The sequence below is a fragment of the Aythya ferina genome (genome assembly GCF_964211825.1).
Source record: "Aythya ferina genome assembly, chromosome: 19".
NCBI lineage: Eukaryota > Metazoa > Chordata > Aves > Anseriformes > Anatidae > Aythya > Aythya ferina.
In genome coordinates this window covers 7,405,063-7,421,241 of record NC_140309.1, presented here as the reverse complement: position 1 = coordinate 7,421,241, position 16,179 = coordinate 7,405,063, and the positions used below count along the sequence as shown (strand labels likewise).

The window sequence follows — 16,179 nt, the reverse complement described above, 5'->3', positions numbered from 1 at the left end:
GTGCCCCCCGCTCCGCGCCCAGCCCCGCCACCCAAAATGGCGGTCCCGGCCCTGACCTCACCTACCGGACGTGACGGCGCGAGGGGGGACGCGGGGAAGGAGGCGCGTCATCTGCGCGCGCGGCCGGGGGGGGGGAGAGAGGGAGAGAGGGAGTGAGGGGGGGCGGGCGAGGGGCGCTGAGGAGAATGGGGGGGTTGGGGGGGGCTGAGAGGGGCTTAAAGGGGCTCGAGGGAGGCTGAAGAGGGGCTGAAACGGGCTTGAGAGGCGCTGAGGGAGGCTGAAGAGGGGCTGAGGGGAGCTGAGAGGCTCTGAGGAGAACAAGGGGCTTAAGCTGAGGGGGGCTGACAGGGACTGGGGAGGGCTGATGAGGGTTGAAGGGAGTGGGTGCTGAGGGGGCTTGAGAGGGGCTGAGGAGCACTTGAGGGGGCTTGAGAGGCGCTGGGGGGGGCTTGAGGGGGGCTCAGGGGGGCTTGAGGGGGACTTGAGAGGGGCTGAGGAGAACAGGGGGCTTAAGCTGAGGGCGGCTGACAGGGACTGAGGAGGGTTGAAGGGAGTGGGTGCTTGGGAAGCTAAAGAGAGTTTGGGGGGGGGCTGAGGGGAGCTGGAAGTGTTGAGCATTGAGGGGAGTGAGGGCTGAGGGGAGCAGAGGGCTGTGGACTTGTCTCTGCAGCTGGTGCATCCCATTAGGAGGCGGGAGGAAGGCAGGGTAACCCCCTGAGCGTCCCAATCCCCTCCTGGCTTCCCAGTTTCTGCAGCTGGCTGAGATCACTTGTGTGAAGCCAGGCTTGTGAACCCATGGCAGGTGTTAAGGATACAGTTCGCTGTCTTCTTCCCTTCAGAGCTGCACCAGCAGTTCCTGCCCTCGTCTTCCCTGCCAGCTGTACATTCCTACCCCACAGTTGTGCCAGCACAGCTGTTTTCATGGGGCCGAGTCAGGCCAATGAGCTGTTCTTGGTTAAAAATAGCTCTGCAGAAGAAAAAGCTTATTTTTACCCAGAAGAGTTCACTGACCGTGTTACCACAGGGGCCTGCAAACAGGGAATTGCTTAACATCCACTGGTGCCACAGAGGAATGTGGATGTGTGCACGTGGACAACTAAGAATGATGTCTATAAGGATGGGGCAATATTTAACCATTTTAAGTTCTCCAGGCTCTCCCAAGTTCCAGAGTAATGCCTTTAGAGTCTGGATAAATGAGTATTGAATTCTGTTCCAGCTCTCCTCAATTCTGAGAGCTTTTTTCCAGAATGGAATGTGTTTTTTCATCTGTGTGGCCTCCATGTGGCAGCACTTGCATAAACATCATGTTAGAGCACAGCTGTCCTTAACCATGAGGGTGCTGTGTTCCTGCCTGGCTGACAGCATCTTTGCTTTGTTGTAGGATGCTTTGAAGCCCTGTAACAGGACTTTGGTGCTCTGTCAGTTAACTAGGCTTGTATCAACCTCCACAATATCCCAACAACAAAATATTCCGTCTTACAGGTGGGAGGCTGCAGTTCACCAAATATATAAGAAAACACCAGGTGCTTGACTTCTGCTTATCTGGTGGTTCAACAAATGAACATCCTGCCTCTGCTGATCCCGTTCTCTCTCCAGATGGACCGTAGGTAGGAGCCAGTCATAATCTATTTAGAACCTAGTCCTAGTTTCCCTGGTGACATGTGGTGTTTGTTAGCCAGTTGCAGAAATAGCACGCTTCCATGCTCAGTTTTTTTCTCAGGTTTGAGAAGCTGCAGATTCTCGTTGAGGGCCCAGGCTGCTAGGAGAGTTAAATCACAGCAGCAAGAAAGCACATCCATTCTGGTTAGTGGTTCAATCAGACTTTGAACAAAACAGAACTTTCTTACAATGGTAAAATTCACTGTTTTTCTGACTTCTGCTAGACACCTGTTGGCTGCGGGCCTGCAGACTTTTATTTTCCTGTCTTTCCAGTCCCCACCTTTGTACCCCATCTCCCCTTGTTTTCAGCTGAACCACAAAACTGCAGGAGTTGGTGGAGTGTTTCATCAGACCTTGTGCTGCAAGGAGTTCAGAATCTTATTGCAAGAGTTCCCTCTGGTGGTCAGTGATGGGGAAATGCATATTTCCCTGCTGAAAGAAACTCCTTTTCCTACTTTTACGTTGAAATAATTTCTTGTTCAATCACTCTCTGTCCTTCATTATTTTTTACAGCCTTTCCTTACTTAGGGCTTCTCCAGATAATAACCTCTCCAAACTCCTTTTTCTTCCCGTAATTAACACTTAGATTCCACTCCATTAACACACCCTTCCACTCGTCAGTAGTTTACTACCATTGACCCACCCATCCCTGCTGCACAGAGGCTACAATAAAGGTGGAGCCCTTCTGCACCAACGTGCATTTCTACACGGGCCTTTTCACAAGCAGAGGATTGCAGCCTGAGCTCAGTGGCCACACAGATCTTGGCTCCGGACTCAGAAGAATAAAAGTAGATCAGTGTAATTCTGAAGAATTCATGGTTAATAACAAGATTCTGAAAGAAGCTGTAAAATATCAAGAGAATATTCCATTCACCTACCTGGCAGTAAAAGCCCCAGGCCTGGCTTTCCTCTCCTGATTTGACTGTTCCTACCAGTCAGCCTGGAGATGATTTTTTCTTAAGAAGCAATAAAACTTTGGCAACTGATCTAAAGCTACCGTTTATCAGTAGAAAGTTTCTTGCTGAGTTCAATGAGCAAGTCTTGAAATCACGCCAAGCAGAGGGGGTTGTAGTACAGCTGTGTAGCAATGGTCTGTCCTGGGCAATATTCAGGGATGTTAAAACAAGGAAATGTCTGGGATAATTAAAGCCTTCGTCTGCACTCTAATAGCAGCAGTGCAGGGCAACCTGTTGTTACAGAATCTTGCCTCGCCTATTACTTTGAAGGGTCAGTTTTGTAAATCTGGTTTAGATCACACATTGGTATGGTGTTCTATTTACAAAATGAAAACTGAAAAGAGAAGGTGCATCTTCTACTTTATTTTCTCTATCACCTCAAGAACTAGCATTTCTGCCACAGAAATGTTTCCTCTACCAGTTATTTTAGAATCTGCTGCTCACAGTGTGTTTCAATGTCCTGTTTACTTCTCATCTTCACAGTATATGTACGTGGCCTCTTCTGGTTCACATCTGGCTTAGAAGCGTCACCTGTGCTGGTGGTTCCTGCCAGATGCTGGCTATGTGATGTCAGCAGCCAAGATAGCTCTGGCAAATGCAACTCAAATTAGCTATTTTGAAAAGATCTTTCTGCAGAGACTGTTAAAAATAAATAAGCTTGGATCAGTAGCAAGAAGATATATTAGTCCCAGTGGATTATGTATAATGGAAGGAGCCTTTTTATTACCAGAAGCAACTTTTGTTCATGCCATACTCAAGACTTGCTGTTGAATTTTACTGGGAAGTACCATCAATTCAGAGAGAAAGTGACACAAACCAGGGAGTGCTGGAGGGGGTTGGTTTGAGAACCTGCAGAACTGAGGAACGGAGCAGTCGGAAACTGAGCAGGGTCGCGCAGCCAGGGAAACATTAGGAATTTGTAATGAAGTTGGCTGGATGGGACTGCCACGTGGGGTGATATTTGCCAGGTGACTGTGAGCTGAGGAAGCGCAGCTGTGGAGCTATGAGTTGTGGCGTTACGCCATGGCTGGGGAAATGCTGCTGCAGTTGGAGCCAGGCGTTGCGACGGGTTGGGCAGGGACGTGTTCGAGTCACCCTGGGGGTGTTCAAGGAAGGGTTGGACGTGGTGCTTAGGAGAACGGTTTAGTGGTGACATTGGTGGTAGGGTGACGGACCAGCTGATTTTGGAAGTCAAACCATTGATAATCATTAAGATCCAACCCTAACGAGTCTGTGATTCTATTCTTATTCCAAGGCAGGAACAAACCCTCAGCTCCATCACTGTTCTGGCCCCTCACGTTCAAGGGGCACAGAGCTGAACTGCAGGTAGCGATGAGGATGATTAGTGGAACACAGAACATATTCTGTGAGAATAATCAATAAAATCGTGTGGTTTATTTAGCACAGTGCAAAGAAGGCCACGGGAGACCGGGCGTCTCTTCTGAAACATCCCCGTGAGGTAATGAGAACACATCCAAGGGAACAACCCAGCCAAGCACAGCACGATGGGACCTCCTATAGGACAGAGAGGAGAAAAAAACCGACTTTTTTCAGAAGCAGCAGCTCGTTTTTAAAAAAGAAAAATGTAGGAAGCAGCGCCCGCTGTAGCACGCTCTGGACCGCGCTGTGCTCGCAGCGAGGGGCAGGAGGACGAGGAGAAAATGGCGGCTGGGTCCTCCCGCTCCCCTTAGCCCTGGAGGCGCCGCTCTCTCCCCTCATCTCTATGGCCCCCGGCGCCGCGGTTGGCTGCGGGTGGCGCTCTATCCCCGGGTCGGCGTCTCGGTGGTGGCTGGCGGTGCCGCTCTATGCCGCGGCGGGCCCCGTCTCGGTGGCCGGGCGGAGGGCGGGCCTGGCGGAGCCATGGCGGCCGTGCGGGGCCTGCGGATCTCGGTGAAGGCTGAGGCGGCGGAGTCCCGCGGCCCCGAGCCCGAACCGATGGAAGTAGAAGAAGGCGAGCTGGACGCCATCCCCGTGAGGCGCTCGCTCCGGGAGCTCCTCCCGGTGAGGGACGGGCAGGGGGCGCGAAGGAGGGACCGGCTCCTGAGGGGGGGCAGGGTACGTAGGGGAGGGGGCCTGGGGTGGGATGGGGGGGGGAGGGGAAAAAAGGGGGCGATGTGGGGTGTGTGTGGGGGGTTTTGGGGGTGTAGTGGGGAGAGGGAGCGGGCAGGGCGTGCTCGGGAGTAAGGGGGGTCGGGAGGGGGGATTTTGGGGGTTGTGGTGGTGTGTGGGGGGTGGCAGGGTGTCCCAGGGCCATGGGGGTTACTGGATGAGGACTGGGGGGGCCGTGAGGGAGTGGGGTGAAGGTGCTGGGGGTGTGGGCTGTATTGAGGAGGTTTTGAGGATTTTTTTTTTTTCTGTTCCTGGCTAAGTTCTGCCATGGTCGTGTTTAATACGTAAAAGTGGGTCAGAGTTGATCTAAACTCCTAAGTAGGCTTTTGCTCTGAAAACGCGTGTGGAAAATGTTTTAGAAACTAATCTCTAATTAGCTGATTACCAACGTGCCTGAGCTTTTACCAAATACGTGGCCTAAGAGGCAGCACCCTGCTGCTGTACCTCCTTGTGCTCCTTAAATCAACCCTAGACAGTGGTGTTTCTTTTTCCATTTTTAAAATAACATGCTTATTTTGCTGCTGTCACCCTTGGCAACCTCAGAGAAAGTTTGACTGCGTTACTAAGAAAAGTGTTTAGATTCTGTGTGCACCTTGGTATTTCTAAACTGAGGCTGGCCTACTTTCTAGAAAAAGTCTTTTGGCCAAAATAATTCTGTTGTAGGACAAGGATAAACAAAATGTTTATCCTTAGAAATAGCAAGGCAAGACACATTCTTCAAGCCACAAACCTTCACTGGGCAGTGGTTCTGAGGGTGCCAGAATGAAGAAGTCCTATTGTTCCACATGCAAACAATGGAGGGTCACTGGTCCAGGACCTTTGTTGTTTAATGTGGTCTTGTGATTTCAGCAGTCCTCACGGATGGAAATGAGTTTTGTGAGGTGTTGTTTTTTCGTGCCTCGTTCTCAGTGTTTACTCTTTTATTTCTAGGCATGTATCAAAATGGTAATGTTTCCTGCTGCTTGTTTTGAAATAATGGTAAAAAATAGACAAACCACTTGTTTAATTGTGGTGGTGGTTTGTCATTCTGACTTCTCTTGAAACTGAAAATTGCAATTTGGAACTTCAGGGGTCAGGTATCTTTACATCACTGTTAAATCTGTGTTTTATAAGGAAATTTTACCTGAAATGAAAATTGTAGTTAGGAAAGGTGTTTGATGACTTCCACTGTATTGCTGAGACAACGTCAAAACCGTAGCAGACACAGATACAGGAACCAGCTACTGCAGAAGGGCAGAGTTCTCATAGTAAAGGAAGTTGGGTTTCTTTGATGTGCTTAACATTCACTGATGTCAGTGAAGTTAAATGCTTGTTTACTTGTCTGTCTAGGGATGTAGCTTGGAGTAAGGATCAAGAAGAGGATGGGTTTCTCTTAGAAATAAAATAGCCAGATATTTGTAGCATAGCAATTAAGTTGCTTTTAGTGTTCATTGAGATTTCATTGCTGTTTTGTTTTGTTTCAGGACACTAGTAGGAGGTATGAAAACAAAGCTGGAAGTTTCATTACTGGAATAGATGTAACATCCAAGGTAATTGTTGTCCTGTGTTTCTTCAAAGTGTTTTAGTTACTCCACAGTAAAGGAGGAAAGACTTTGTTTCTTTCCTGAGAGGTGCAGAAGCTTACCCTCATGTTCAGGTTGCTGGCGTTTTTCAATAAGTAGAGAATTGTCCTTGTGTTAGTTATGGTTGGCATCCAGACAAGTATCTCTTGTAAACTGTAAGAATTAATTTTGCAGATAATAAAATAATATTGCAAATATTATTTTTGCAAATAAAAAAATAATATTGCAAAGCAAGTGCAATATGAACACTTTGAAACAAGTGAGCTTTTCTTTCTCTTATGTGACTGATAGTATTTCAGTATTCTTAAAAAATTAATTTTAGAGGTGGTGTTAGTGCTTGTTTAAAGAGAGATGTATTTTTGAGCAGAGCCGCTGTACATTTGTTAGGAAGAAAAAATATAATCTTACTGTTTCATCATGAAAGCTGAGCATCAGTCCAGGATAGCTTGTTTTCCATGCATCTTGATCCCCGTTATGGTGCTGTATCTCTGTTAAAAGTATGATGTGGCACAGGTATGTTTCAATGAGTTATTTTTGGTTTGTGAAACATACAGATCTCTTCAGAATAAATAGCATTATTAGTAGAGATTGTTGCTGTCTGCATTTTAAATACCTTGTCCTACAGTGTAACCTGTTGGGAATGCTGCTCTGATTCCTGTTTTGACTGCATTGTTTTGCATTTTACAGGAAGCAATTGAGAAAAAGGAACAAAGAGCAAAACGCTTTCATTTCCGAGCTGAGGTGAATCTTGCCCAAAGGAATGTAGCGCTGGATCGGGACATGATGAAGAAAGGTATGAGTTTATCCAGCAGTCAAGAAGGAAAGATCTCTTTGTTTACTTTCTCGCAGGTCCTTGTCCTTATTTATACTATAATATTTCCTGCATTTCCAGAGGTTTTCCCAGATCATTACCAAGAGAAATCACTTTTTTACCATAGTAATATAATATATAGAGACATAGGAATGACTATTTTAATGCCATTGTTTTTTAAACTACTTCCTAACAGTTATTGTTTCACTCCTTCCTTTAACACTAGAAAAGAAAACATTTCTATGTACCTTATTTACTGTTTGGCAATGGCACCTAGTGTTACTTGTCTGAGATTTGTTTTTCAGACCAGTGCTGCTTTAAGAATCATTAAATCCTTGGAAAAGACCTTGGGCACTGTATGTGTACGAGCAAAAGACTCCGTGTCCTGTGCATAGTGAGACCAGATTCTGTGCTGCACACACAGTGAAGACAGACTGATTGCACGTGTGCTGTTAGACAGCAAGCTGGATGTGTTGGAATATAAGCAGATCAGCTGGGAGATGTGCACAAAACAGATTGGCATTTTTGGCATCCGGTTGGTTCTCAAGGCTTTTTTCCAGCTGGCTGCTAAACCGTGGCCTGCAACAGCTCTCCATCAGATGCATACAAAGCCCTTCCACTTGTACTATATCCTGGTCACAGGCCTAATTAGTATTCTGTCTCTTCAGTACTTCATGGAAGTACTTTGGTAGCATTAAAAAAAAAAGAAAAAAAAAAAAGGTTGTAAAGCAGTTTGATATTACTCACTACCTTCAGCTGTCAGTGCTTGTAATGTTACAACCTTTCTCCCTTTTTAATTCTCAATTCAACTTTTGCATTGAGGAATAATAATTCAAATTCTAGTGTTTTAGAATGGTATACATCATGCTTTGCTTTTATTAGTTTCCCTTTAGCTTATTTAAAATATCCGTTTTATAAGCCTATATTTTACGAATGTTAAAGCTTGCTCTATAGAAATGAGATTCGGTTTTGTATCTCTTCATCTTTATAGCAATTCCTAAAGTGAGACTGGACACAATTTACATTTGTGGGGTGGATGAAATGAGTACACAGGACATCTTTGCCTATTTCAAAGAATATCCTCCTGCTCATATAGAGTGGTTAGATGATACATCATGTAAGTAAATGGAATCTTTTGTCTGTTATTCTTTTATATTAATCATAACTGTACCTCGGATGTCTTTTTGGCTGTTGAAGTCACTGATCTTTGTCCGTTTCTGTTTCCCTTCCATTGGCCTTAGACAAAAGAAATTTAGAAGGCAAGAATTAATAGCATATGGTGAAAATCAAGCCCACTGTCTGGATGAGTGTTTAGAAGAAAAAAATCTCATATAAAAATGACACAACATTTCCATTACTCATATTGCTGATGTATGAGGAGACCAAAAGAAGTGCATTGGTAGCTGGAAGTGTGGCTAGCGTACGTAGGAAGTGTACCAGACTGGCAGGGCAGGAGAGTCACCGGTGAGGGATGTGAATTGAGTTCATTTTGAGTGAAAGTGGTACTCTTCAAAATATGATGGTCCGATAAATAGAATTAGAAGCAGTGAGTGAAGTTAAGGTACACAGAGACGGAACAAACCATGTAGCTCTTACATGGAATCAAGGAAACATCTGATGTGGAAGGTTTTGTTGACAAACTGAAATTATCAGGAAGGGACAGGATAAAATAGCGTGCCAGTCCTGAAGTGGGAAAAATGGTCAAAAATGTTGCTTACATTTTGACATGAATAACAGGTCAGCTTGTAAGCGGCACAGAGGCTGATGTTCTGTGAGAAGATTACTGAACTGTATGCAGTTAGGGAAGTCAGTATGGTTTAGGGCTGGGAAGGAGCAGGCTTGTTGCCATATGTGTTTAGGTCATTCTCAGGGAGAAATTAGTGGGTGGAAGAAGGTGGCAGCTGCATGTGATTTACATATATTGGAAAAGGAATGTGAATTCACATTGCAAGGGCTGTTTTAGGGAGTATACGTGCAGTGAGACTACCAGAAAGATGTAAGTTATTGGCAACCATTCTTTCTTTAGTGATACTGAAGACCATATAAGAGCTATTTGCTACAGTTGAGCACTGAATTGTGGAACAGGAAGGCTTTAAGAATATCTTGTGGCTAGAAATCCTGTAAATTAAATAATAGGACAAAGAAGTAGGAGTTGTTTTATTTATAGGTGTGGCTGAAACATGAAAGTTAATAGTGCAGTTCCCTAGAATGATCATGAAGGAATTGTGTATGAGTGTAAGACAAAAGTTACAGTATATTACAAGATATTAACTTTAAAGACCGTGTGTGTTATAGCTTGATACACTGCCACAAGCTGACAGGACATTTGAAATGCAATGAGCCCTGGGTAGACAATTGCAGTGAAGATCTGTCAGATGAACCTGTGATAATGCATGAACTAGCCAAGTGCACAGCTTAACTTGTGTACCTGAGGCTGCATTTATAAGATTGTCTGTGATCCTTTTTCTTAAATGTTACGTGGGTAAATTGTGTGAAACCAGAGTGAACTTGCAGTACAAAAATACAAGCTTCAGAACTGGAGTGATATTTTACCCACTTATAATTAAAACACATCAGTTTTAGTGATCGATTTTCGTACCGTATTGGAGTTAGCATGCTGCTTAGTATAGTATTAGTATATATATTAGTATAACATACCTTAGTAAAATATTAGTATTACCTAATAGTATTAGATTAGTATAATACCGCATTGTTTTGCTTAGCTGCAATATGTGCTGATATGAAAACTATACTTGATGAAAATCTAAAGAAAAAGCAGTGACTTTTCAGCAGAGAGTTGTCATAGCATGACAAAAATTTAATGTTCCCAATTGAATTACATCTCAACATGTCTCGGTCCAAAAGCATTCTGTGTTTCAAACTGGTGAACATAAAATGGTAAATGCTTTGAAAATTTGGAGATGTCAAGAGCAGGTAGGCACGCAAATGAAAAATTATTAGCCAGTTATTGAAGTTAGTATCTGGGTGTTCACCTTGTAAATCCTGGCTGTTCAAGTAATTTCAGAGAGAAGCTCTTATTTGGGGAAACTGTAAATAGTTTTCTTGATATTTGCATACACTTATTGCTGCCATTTCCTGACTTGTTTAATGGTAAAGCAGTAAATGACATTTGTTGTTGTATTTGCACTGAATGCAGCCTGGCAGACAGCTTTTGCTCACAACCTGTTACTAAGCATTTTTCATGCTTTCAATTTCAACACCTACAAAATACTGTTAATTGGCCTAATAAGTTGCAAGTTTTACTTTAGTAGTGTCTCCTGATATGTAAGACATACATGAGACGTACTGAATCACATTGTTAACCTATGCACACTGTAACCTCTTTGAAGTGCTTGAGCAATCTCTCCTATTTTCCTGTTTTTTGGGAAAGATTAACAGAATTCTGCAGTCGGTTCGAAGGTGCTGTTAATGAAAAAGAAAAAAAAAGTGGGGTCAAGTATTAGTTCTTGTGTTGTTTTTGTTGGTTTTGCTTTAATCACATTTGTCTGCTAGCACATCCATGAAATGCACTGGCCCTTATTCAATATCCTAATGTGCTGCGCTAAGGAAGCAATGTCTGATTTATGTGGTTGTGCATTCCAGTGGCTTTGGTTTTGATCAGTTGTTGTGCTTTTTGTAATGATGTGAAAGCTGTATGTCCCCCAGGTTGCCAAGTGTGCTAAAGAATATGAATCCCCCTGCAGGAGATATCTGATTGCTTTTTTGTCATGTCATTATATAAGACTGTTTCTGAACTGTTAGTAATTTCCTTCCAGTAAGGCAGTGTATGTGACTGCTTGTTGACACAAACTGCATTTTGTTTTTGTATATGTTTCTGTATGTGTGTCATAGGTAATGTGGTCTGGCTTGATGAAGTAACAGCAACACGGGCTCTAATAAATATGAGTTCCTTGCCTGATCAGGAGAAAACAAAAAGCAGAGAAAACAATGAAGAGAAGACAGCTGAAAAAAACAAGAAAGGTAGATGAGATATGCATATATAGACATCATCTAGTTAAATCAATGAAACTTTAAACTTGTGCTTGGGTACTGCGTAATCTAAATTACTGAAGGAGCTTCTATCGTGTAGTTTCAGGTAAATGTATTCTGCCACTTTAAAAAAGGCTTTCATCTTGGAAACCTTTTGAAGAAGCTGCTTCTTAAAAGGTGGGTTGGAGCTAGACCAAAAGCAGTAATTCAGTCGATACTGAACATGTTAGAGACAGGGTCATATTCAGATGTGATATTTATAGTGGTACATGTTGCACAGAAATACGTCTGTGTGATGTGCGTGCAAAGGCAGTAGAAGGATGGGGATTGTCAGTTTGGGGGAAAAAAACAGGTCTAAAAAAATATCCTGTTTTTGAAACACCACAGTTCATTCCTTTGCTTGATACAGCACCATCTTTTATGTGTACCATTCACACCGATGTGCCAATGTATCACTTCACCACTGTGTATATCATCTCTAAATTTGACCGTTGTACTTTCAAGAAAGAAGCGCACTGAAAGGTCAGTTACAAAAGAGCAAAGCAGCCAACATACAACTAAGTGTTGCAATAAATCTGGAATCTGAATGCCTTGGTTGCAAATTCATTTTAGAGGTGTAAATAGAAAATCAGGCTTTTGCTACATTAGGACTGTTCTGCTGTTAGGACAATGTGATAAATTGCAGTGGTTCAAAGTACTGTATGGAAGAGAACAAAACAAAGGGGGATGTTTTATTTATTAAGTCTTCCACAGATTTTGCTTAAACATGCTATATTAACAGAATGCAAGTGTTTTTGTATTTGCAGTGCTACCAAAAGCCTTTTTATAAAGTTTGGATTTTAGGGCTTTGTTAAACTTGTGGATAATTCTAACTCATTCCATTTTCTTCTTGTTGCTTTTCTCTACAATGCAGTGGCTCCTCAACCATCCATGTGACTTTAAAATGTTGATAATGCTTCAAGTAAGACTTGTTACAAAGTTTTTGGAGATTAGCCAATATCTTATTTAAATGCAACATAAATACATGCAGATTAATCTTGTTGACTACCAAGTACATAGTACACCATCATTACAGCGTATCTCAAAATAAAAATTGTGTCATCTAAATTCCTCCTACGTAAACTTATTTACCTGCTCATCTGGAAAAGCGGGATATTGGATAAAGTGCAAACTGTTCAATTACATCTTAAGGTGTGAGCTGCATACAGATATACTGGAGTAATCTGGCTTAGTTACATTCCTTTTTTTTTTTTTTTTTTTATATAAGAATTTGAGGGCTGTTTAGGGTAGCAGGAGGCTAGTCTTACAGTGAGAAGTTGATCATTTAAAAAAAAAAAAAAAAAGCATTTGCATGCTATCCTCAGTAGATGACAATTCATTTTTAAATTTGGCTAGTTTGTCTACCTAAATTCTCTTTGGAGTCAGTTTGGTTAATTGTGCTTAATTTTTTCTTTGGACGTGGGTACAGTTGTCAAGATGTTTTTAACATAACTTAACTTTAACGTAACTTTTAACTTTAACATAACTTAAGCTCTCTATTACAAGTTATTGAGCCTATTGTCAGATGAGGTTAAGATAAGCAACTCTGCAATATAAAGGAGTTTTTTTTTTTTTTTTTTAGTCTTGAGTCTTTTAAGTGCTCTGAGATCTTTGCAGAAGAAATTAAATTGTTAGGTGTTGATGATTGTCCATATTCACTTTTTTTTTTTTGAGGACTGAAAAAAGTAACATTTTTTCTCACTGTGAGCTAATACATATAATTTTTTTTTTAAAGTGCTGAAAATCTATGCAAACATCTCAGTATAAGTAGTTCTGGAAGTGTGCACTTTCCTGTCAGCTATTCCATGTCAAAATTAAGTCACTAAGTTGTTTTTTTTTTTCCAGATTTCAGTAAATTTAAGCTTTAGAGTAGCAACCTTATTCACATTGTTAGTATTGGATGCTTGTAGGTACTTGCAGCATTTTAAAATGAGGCTGAAGGAAATGGGATTTGATAGCCCTTTTGCAGTCTTGCTCTTGCTGATCTCTATCATACTTTGAAATGCAGTACAATTTCATTTGCTTTCAAATAAGTAAATTTATAATCCATGTGTGCTGCTTCAGGCAGTTATCTGTACAGGGGCTGTCTAGTTAATGTTATGTTATTCATACGTGCTTCAAATTTCTGTAGACGTTCACTGTTCTGATTATTCTCTAGGCTTCACAGAAGAATGGATAACACCTTCAGTTTGATTTCAGAGAATGTAGGTAATAATAATCAAATGCAACTGGAGCACTAAAATGGAGATGTGTTTTTTTCCCCAATTATTTTCCTCTTTAGGAAAACAGGAAGAAAGTTCTGATGATGAGGCAGAAGAAGGAGAGGTAGAGGATGAGCATCCAAGTGATGTTGAGGTCAGTATAGAAAGGGTAAATAATATTATGGAAGTTTGTCTCTAACTTGTGTAAAGTCTTCATAACGTTACAATTTTAACAATTTATACTTACAACTCTCAATTTAATTATCAAAGTTAATTAGATGGGGAAAGGACAGGAAGCTTGTGTATGCTGTTGGTGAGATGAGCATTGTATTAGAGTGGTTTTTGTAAGTAGATTTCGAAGACTGGTAGGGCAGCCAGCATTTAACAGCTAGACTGGCTTCTCTATTTTGCTGTGAGAAGGCAATGAAAGAAAAATGATGGAGAGCAATAGGCTTTCAGTATAGAAGGCAGTGCATAAAGAGAAAGAAAGGATTTAGGCTGCCCATAGATATGTGTGGGAATCAGCAAACACATTGATGGTGAGTAAGGAATTTAATCTTCGCTGGTTGAATATATATAATAGGTGTCATTAGTATTTTCTTTAGGAATGGCTCAGTGAACATTCATACAGATGATGGAAGTCTGAATTTTGGTTTATATAAAGCAGATATAAATGGAAAAAAAATGCCTGTAAGTCATTGTTTGAGGGCAAGAGAACCTGATGGTGAAACCTTTTACAAAAGAGACAAACAAGTTATTTTTCACTGTTCAAGTTGTGTTATTTATTTTCTACAGTTGAATCAGTAATGTAGTTTCATTTGAAAGGTTATTGAGTATTAATCTGAGATAAGGTTATGAAGAAAGAGATGAAAATATTTTAAATCTTTTGGGCAAGTTATTTTAAAAATTCACAGTAGTGTGTAAAAAAAAAAAAAAAAAAAAAAGTTGCTCTGAACAGAATTTTAAAAGTAACTTACTTAATAATCAGTTGATTGCTTCTCTGTAAGCAATCCATTTTCATTCAACAGTAATTTTATTTTTGAGTCCAAAATACCTTTTTTGCCCCCAAAGTTGGATGCCCTGTCCCAGGTAGAAGAGGATTCTCTCCTGCGTAATGATCTTCGCCCTGCCAATAAACTGGCTAAAGGAAACAAGCTATTCATGAGATTTGCTACTAAAGGTAAATAATCAGCTTAACAAGCATAATGAATTAATTGCTTATTGCAGTTTTGTTGACTAATTAATGACTCAAATACCTGATTTTTATTTGCAAAATTGTTAGTTTTATGCGTATTAGCGTAATACCTAATATTTATTAGGTATTAATGTTTTAGAATTGAATATGCATGTAATGTGTGAATTAAATCTAGTTCAAGTTGTATGAAGATTATTATACATAAAATTTTATCTTGTGCTCAGGGCATTCTTCCTGATACAGTAGAATAGGTTTTATGATGACCTTCTCCACAGAGGTAAATTTCACATTTTATAAATATGAAAATCATTTGAGATGTTTATGAGGTATTAGTGGAAATTGTTGCTAAACACAGTTGAGATATTAAATTATATTTATGAATTAAATGAAAATGCATGTAATTTCTGGGTCATGTAGAAAATGACATATTCATAAAGGAAAGAGAGGTCAGCAATAAGGTAAGTAGAGCCTCCAGCAGTTACAGTGGGATGTAATGCTCTGTTAATTGATACATAGAAACTGAGAGTCCTTGTGAAATTAAGTTTCTGGACACACGTAAAACTGTGTGGCGCTAGGAAAAACTTCAGATGAGGTATCAGCAAAATGTTATCCTTCATGAAGGAAATTGAAGTAATACTGATCTGTAAGACATATTCAGTCTTTCACTCTCTTTGTCTGACTGGATGGTTACTTATTTTTATGCTAGTGTAGTAAGGTATATTCTAAGAGGGAAGTATCCCAATAATTTTTCTCTTTCAGATGACAAAAAAGAGCTGGGAGCTGCAAGGCGAAGCCAATATTACATGAAATACGGCAATCCCAATTATGGAGGCATGAAGGGGATTCTTAGTAATTCTTGGTGAGTACAGGATAGAGGAATTGGAACACTTCAAGTGCTCAGACAAGATGGTCCAAAACCGTTCTAACTCGTAGATTTTTTTTTCCCTTTTAGTTTCTGTAAATATTTCTTAAGTATGAATAATTTTTTTGCTAAGTGATAATGAATTTGCAAGAGAAACATTTTGTTGCGAAAGTAAGTAATGTTTATATTCAGAACGTTAATGCAGAACAGATCTCTTAAGTAAATGTATTCATCTGTTATCAGAGTGAGTGATAATTGCACATACTTAATCCAGGACTGAATACAGCTCATTCACCATGCTTTTTCTGTGACAGGAACGTAATTATTTTTATGGTGTTTCAGGAAACGAAGATACCATTCACGACGAATCCACCGGGATGTCATAAAGAAGAGGACGCTTATTGGGGATGATGTTGGCTTAACTCCTCCTTATAAACATCGTCATTCAGGTAATTGATGCCAGTACATAAAAACCTTTAAGAGCTTAACTGGGGAAATGGAGAGCTGGAAAGGACCTTAAATATTGTCTTGTTCTGTACCATTCAGTGCATGAAACTGAGGTGTACTCTGAAAAAATACATCTATAACTAAATAACAATTTAAGGGTTTGCAAAGAATGCCGAAGCAGAAACTTTTTTTCTCCTGTGGTGATTTTCTTTCACTTAGATTATTCTATACTATAGAATATAGTAAAATATTTTGCAAAATACTATCTCTGTAGACCTGTAGAACTGTAAAGGCATAATTTTATTGAGTTGTTTATTTACAGGGTTTTTTTTCTGCCTTGATTTTATC

General features: G+C 40.8%; 1 protein-coding gene and 1 long non-coding RNA gene across 5 annotated transcripts in view; one reads left to right on the top strand and one right to left on the bottom strand.

Annotated features, from left to right (window-relative positions):
- Positions 1-476: 476 nt before the first annotated feature.
- The window catches only part of NCBP3 (nuclear cap binding subunit 3), a 21,833-nt gene continuing 6,130 nt past the window's right edge, over positions 477-16,179 (top strand). Inside the window, exons 1-10 of one of the 4 annotated variants that reach the window (XM_084493161.1) lie at positions 477-798; positions 1,483-1,607; positions 6,188-6,253; positions 6,974-7,079; positions 8,089-8,214; positions 10,950-11,078; positions 13,408-13,481; positions 14,399-14,507; positions 15,282-15,381; positions 15,727-15,833. In XM_084493161.1, coding sequence (XP_084349287.1) covers positions 7,067-7,079; positions 8,089-8,214; positions 10,950-11,078; positions 13,408-13,481; positions 14,399-14,507; positions 15,282-15,381; positions 15,727-15,833 — 658 coding nt within the window. In that variant the 5' untranslated portion in view covers positions 477-798; positions 1,483-1,607; positions 6,188-6,253; positions 6,974-7,066. Of the gene's footprint in view, positions 1,608-3,138; positions 4,671-6,187; positions 6,254-6,973; positions 7,080-8,088; positions 8,215-10,949; positions 11,079-13,407; positions 13,482-14,398; positions 14,508-15,281; positions 15,382-15,726; positions 15,834-16,179 lie in introns of those variants that run through there. The other 3 variants (XM_084493158.1, XM_084493160.1, XM_084493159.1) reach the window with 3 other exon arrangements.
- Positions 6,285-16,179, bottom strand: part of LOC311421373 — a 23,291-nt gene continuing 13,396 nt past the window's right edge. Inside the window, exons 2-3 of the long non-coding RNA XR_014684825.1 lie at positions 6,695-6,774; positions 6,285-6,439 (exon numbers count right to left, since the gene is read on the bottom strand). This is a non-coding gene — a long non-coding RNA (uncharacterized lncRNA). The remainder of the gene's footprint in view (positions 6,440-6,694; positions 6,775-16,179) is intronic.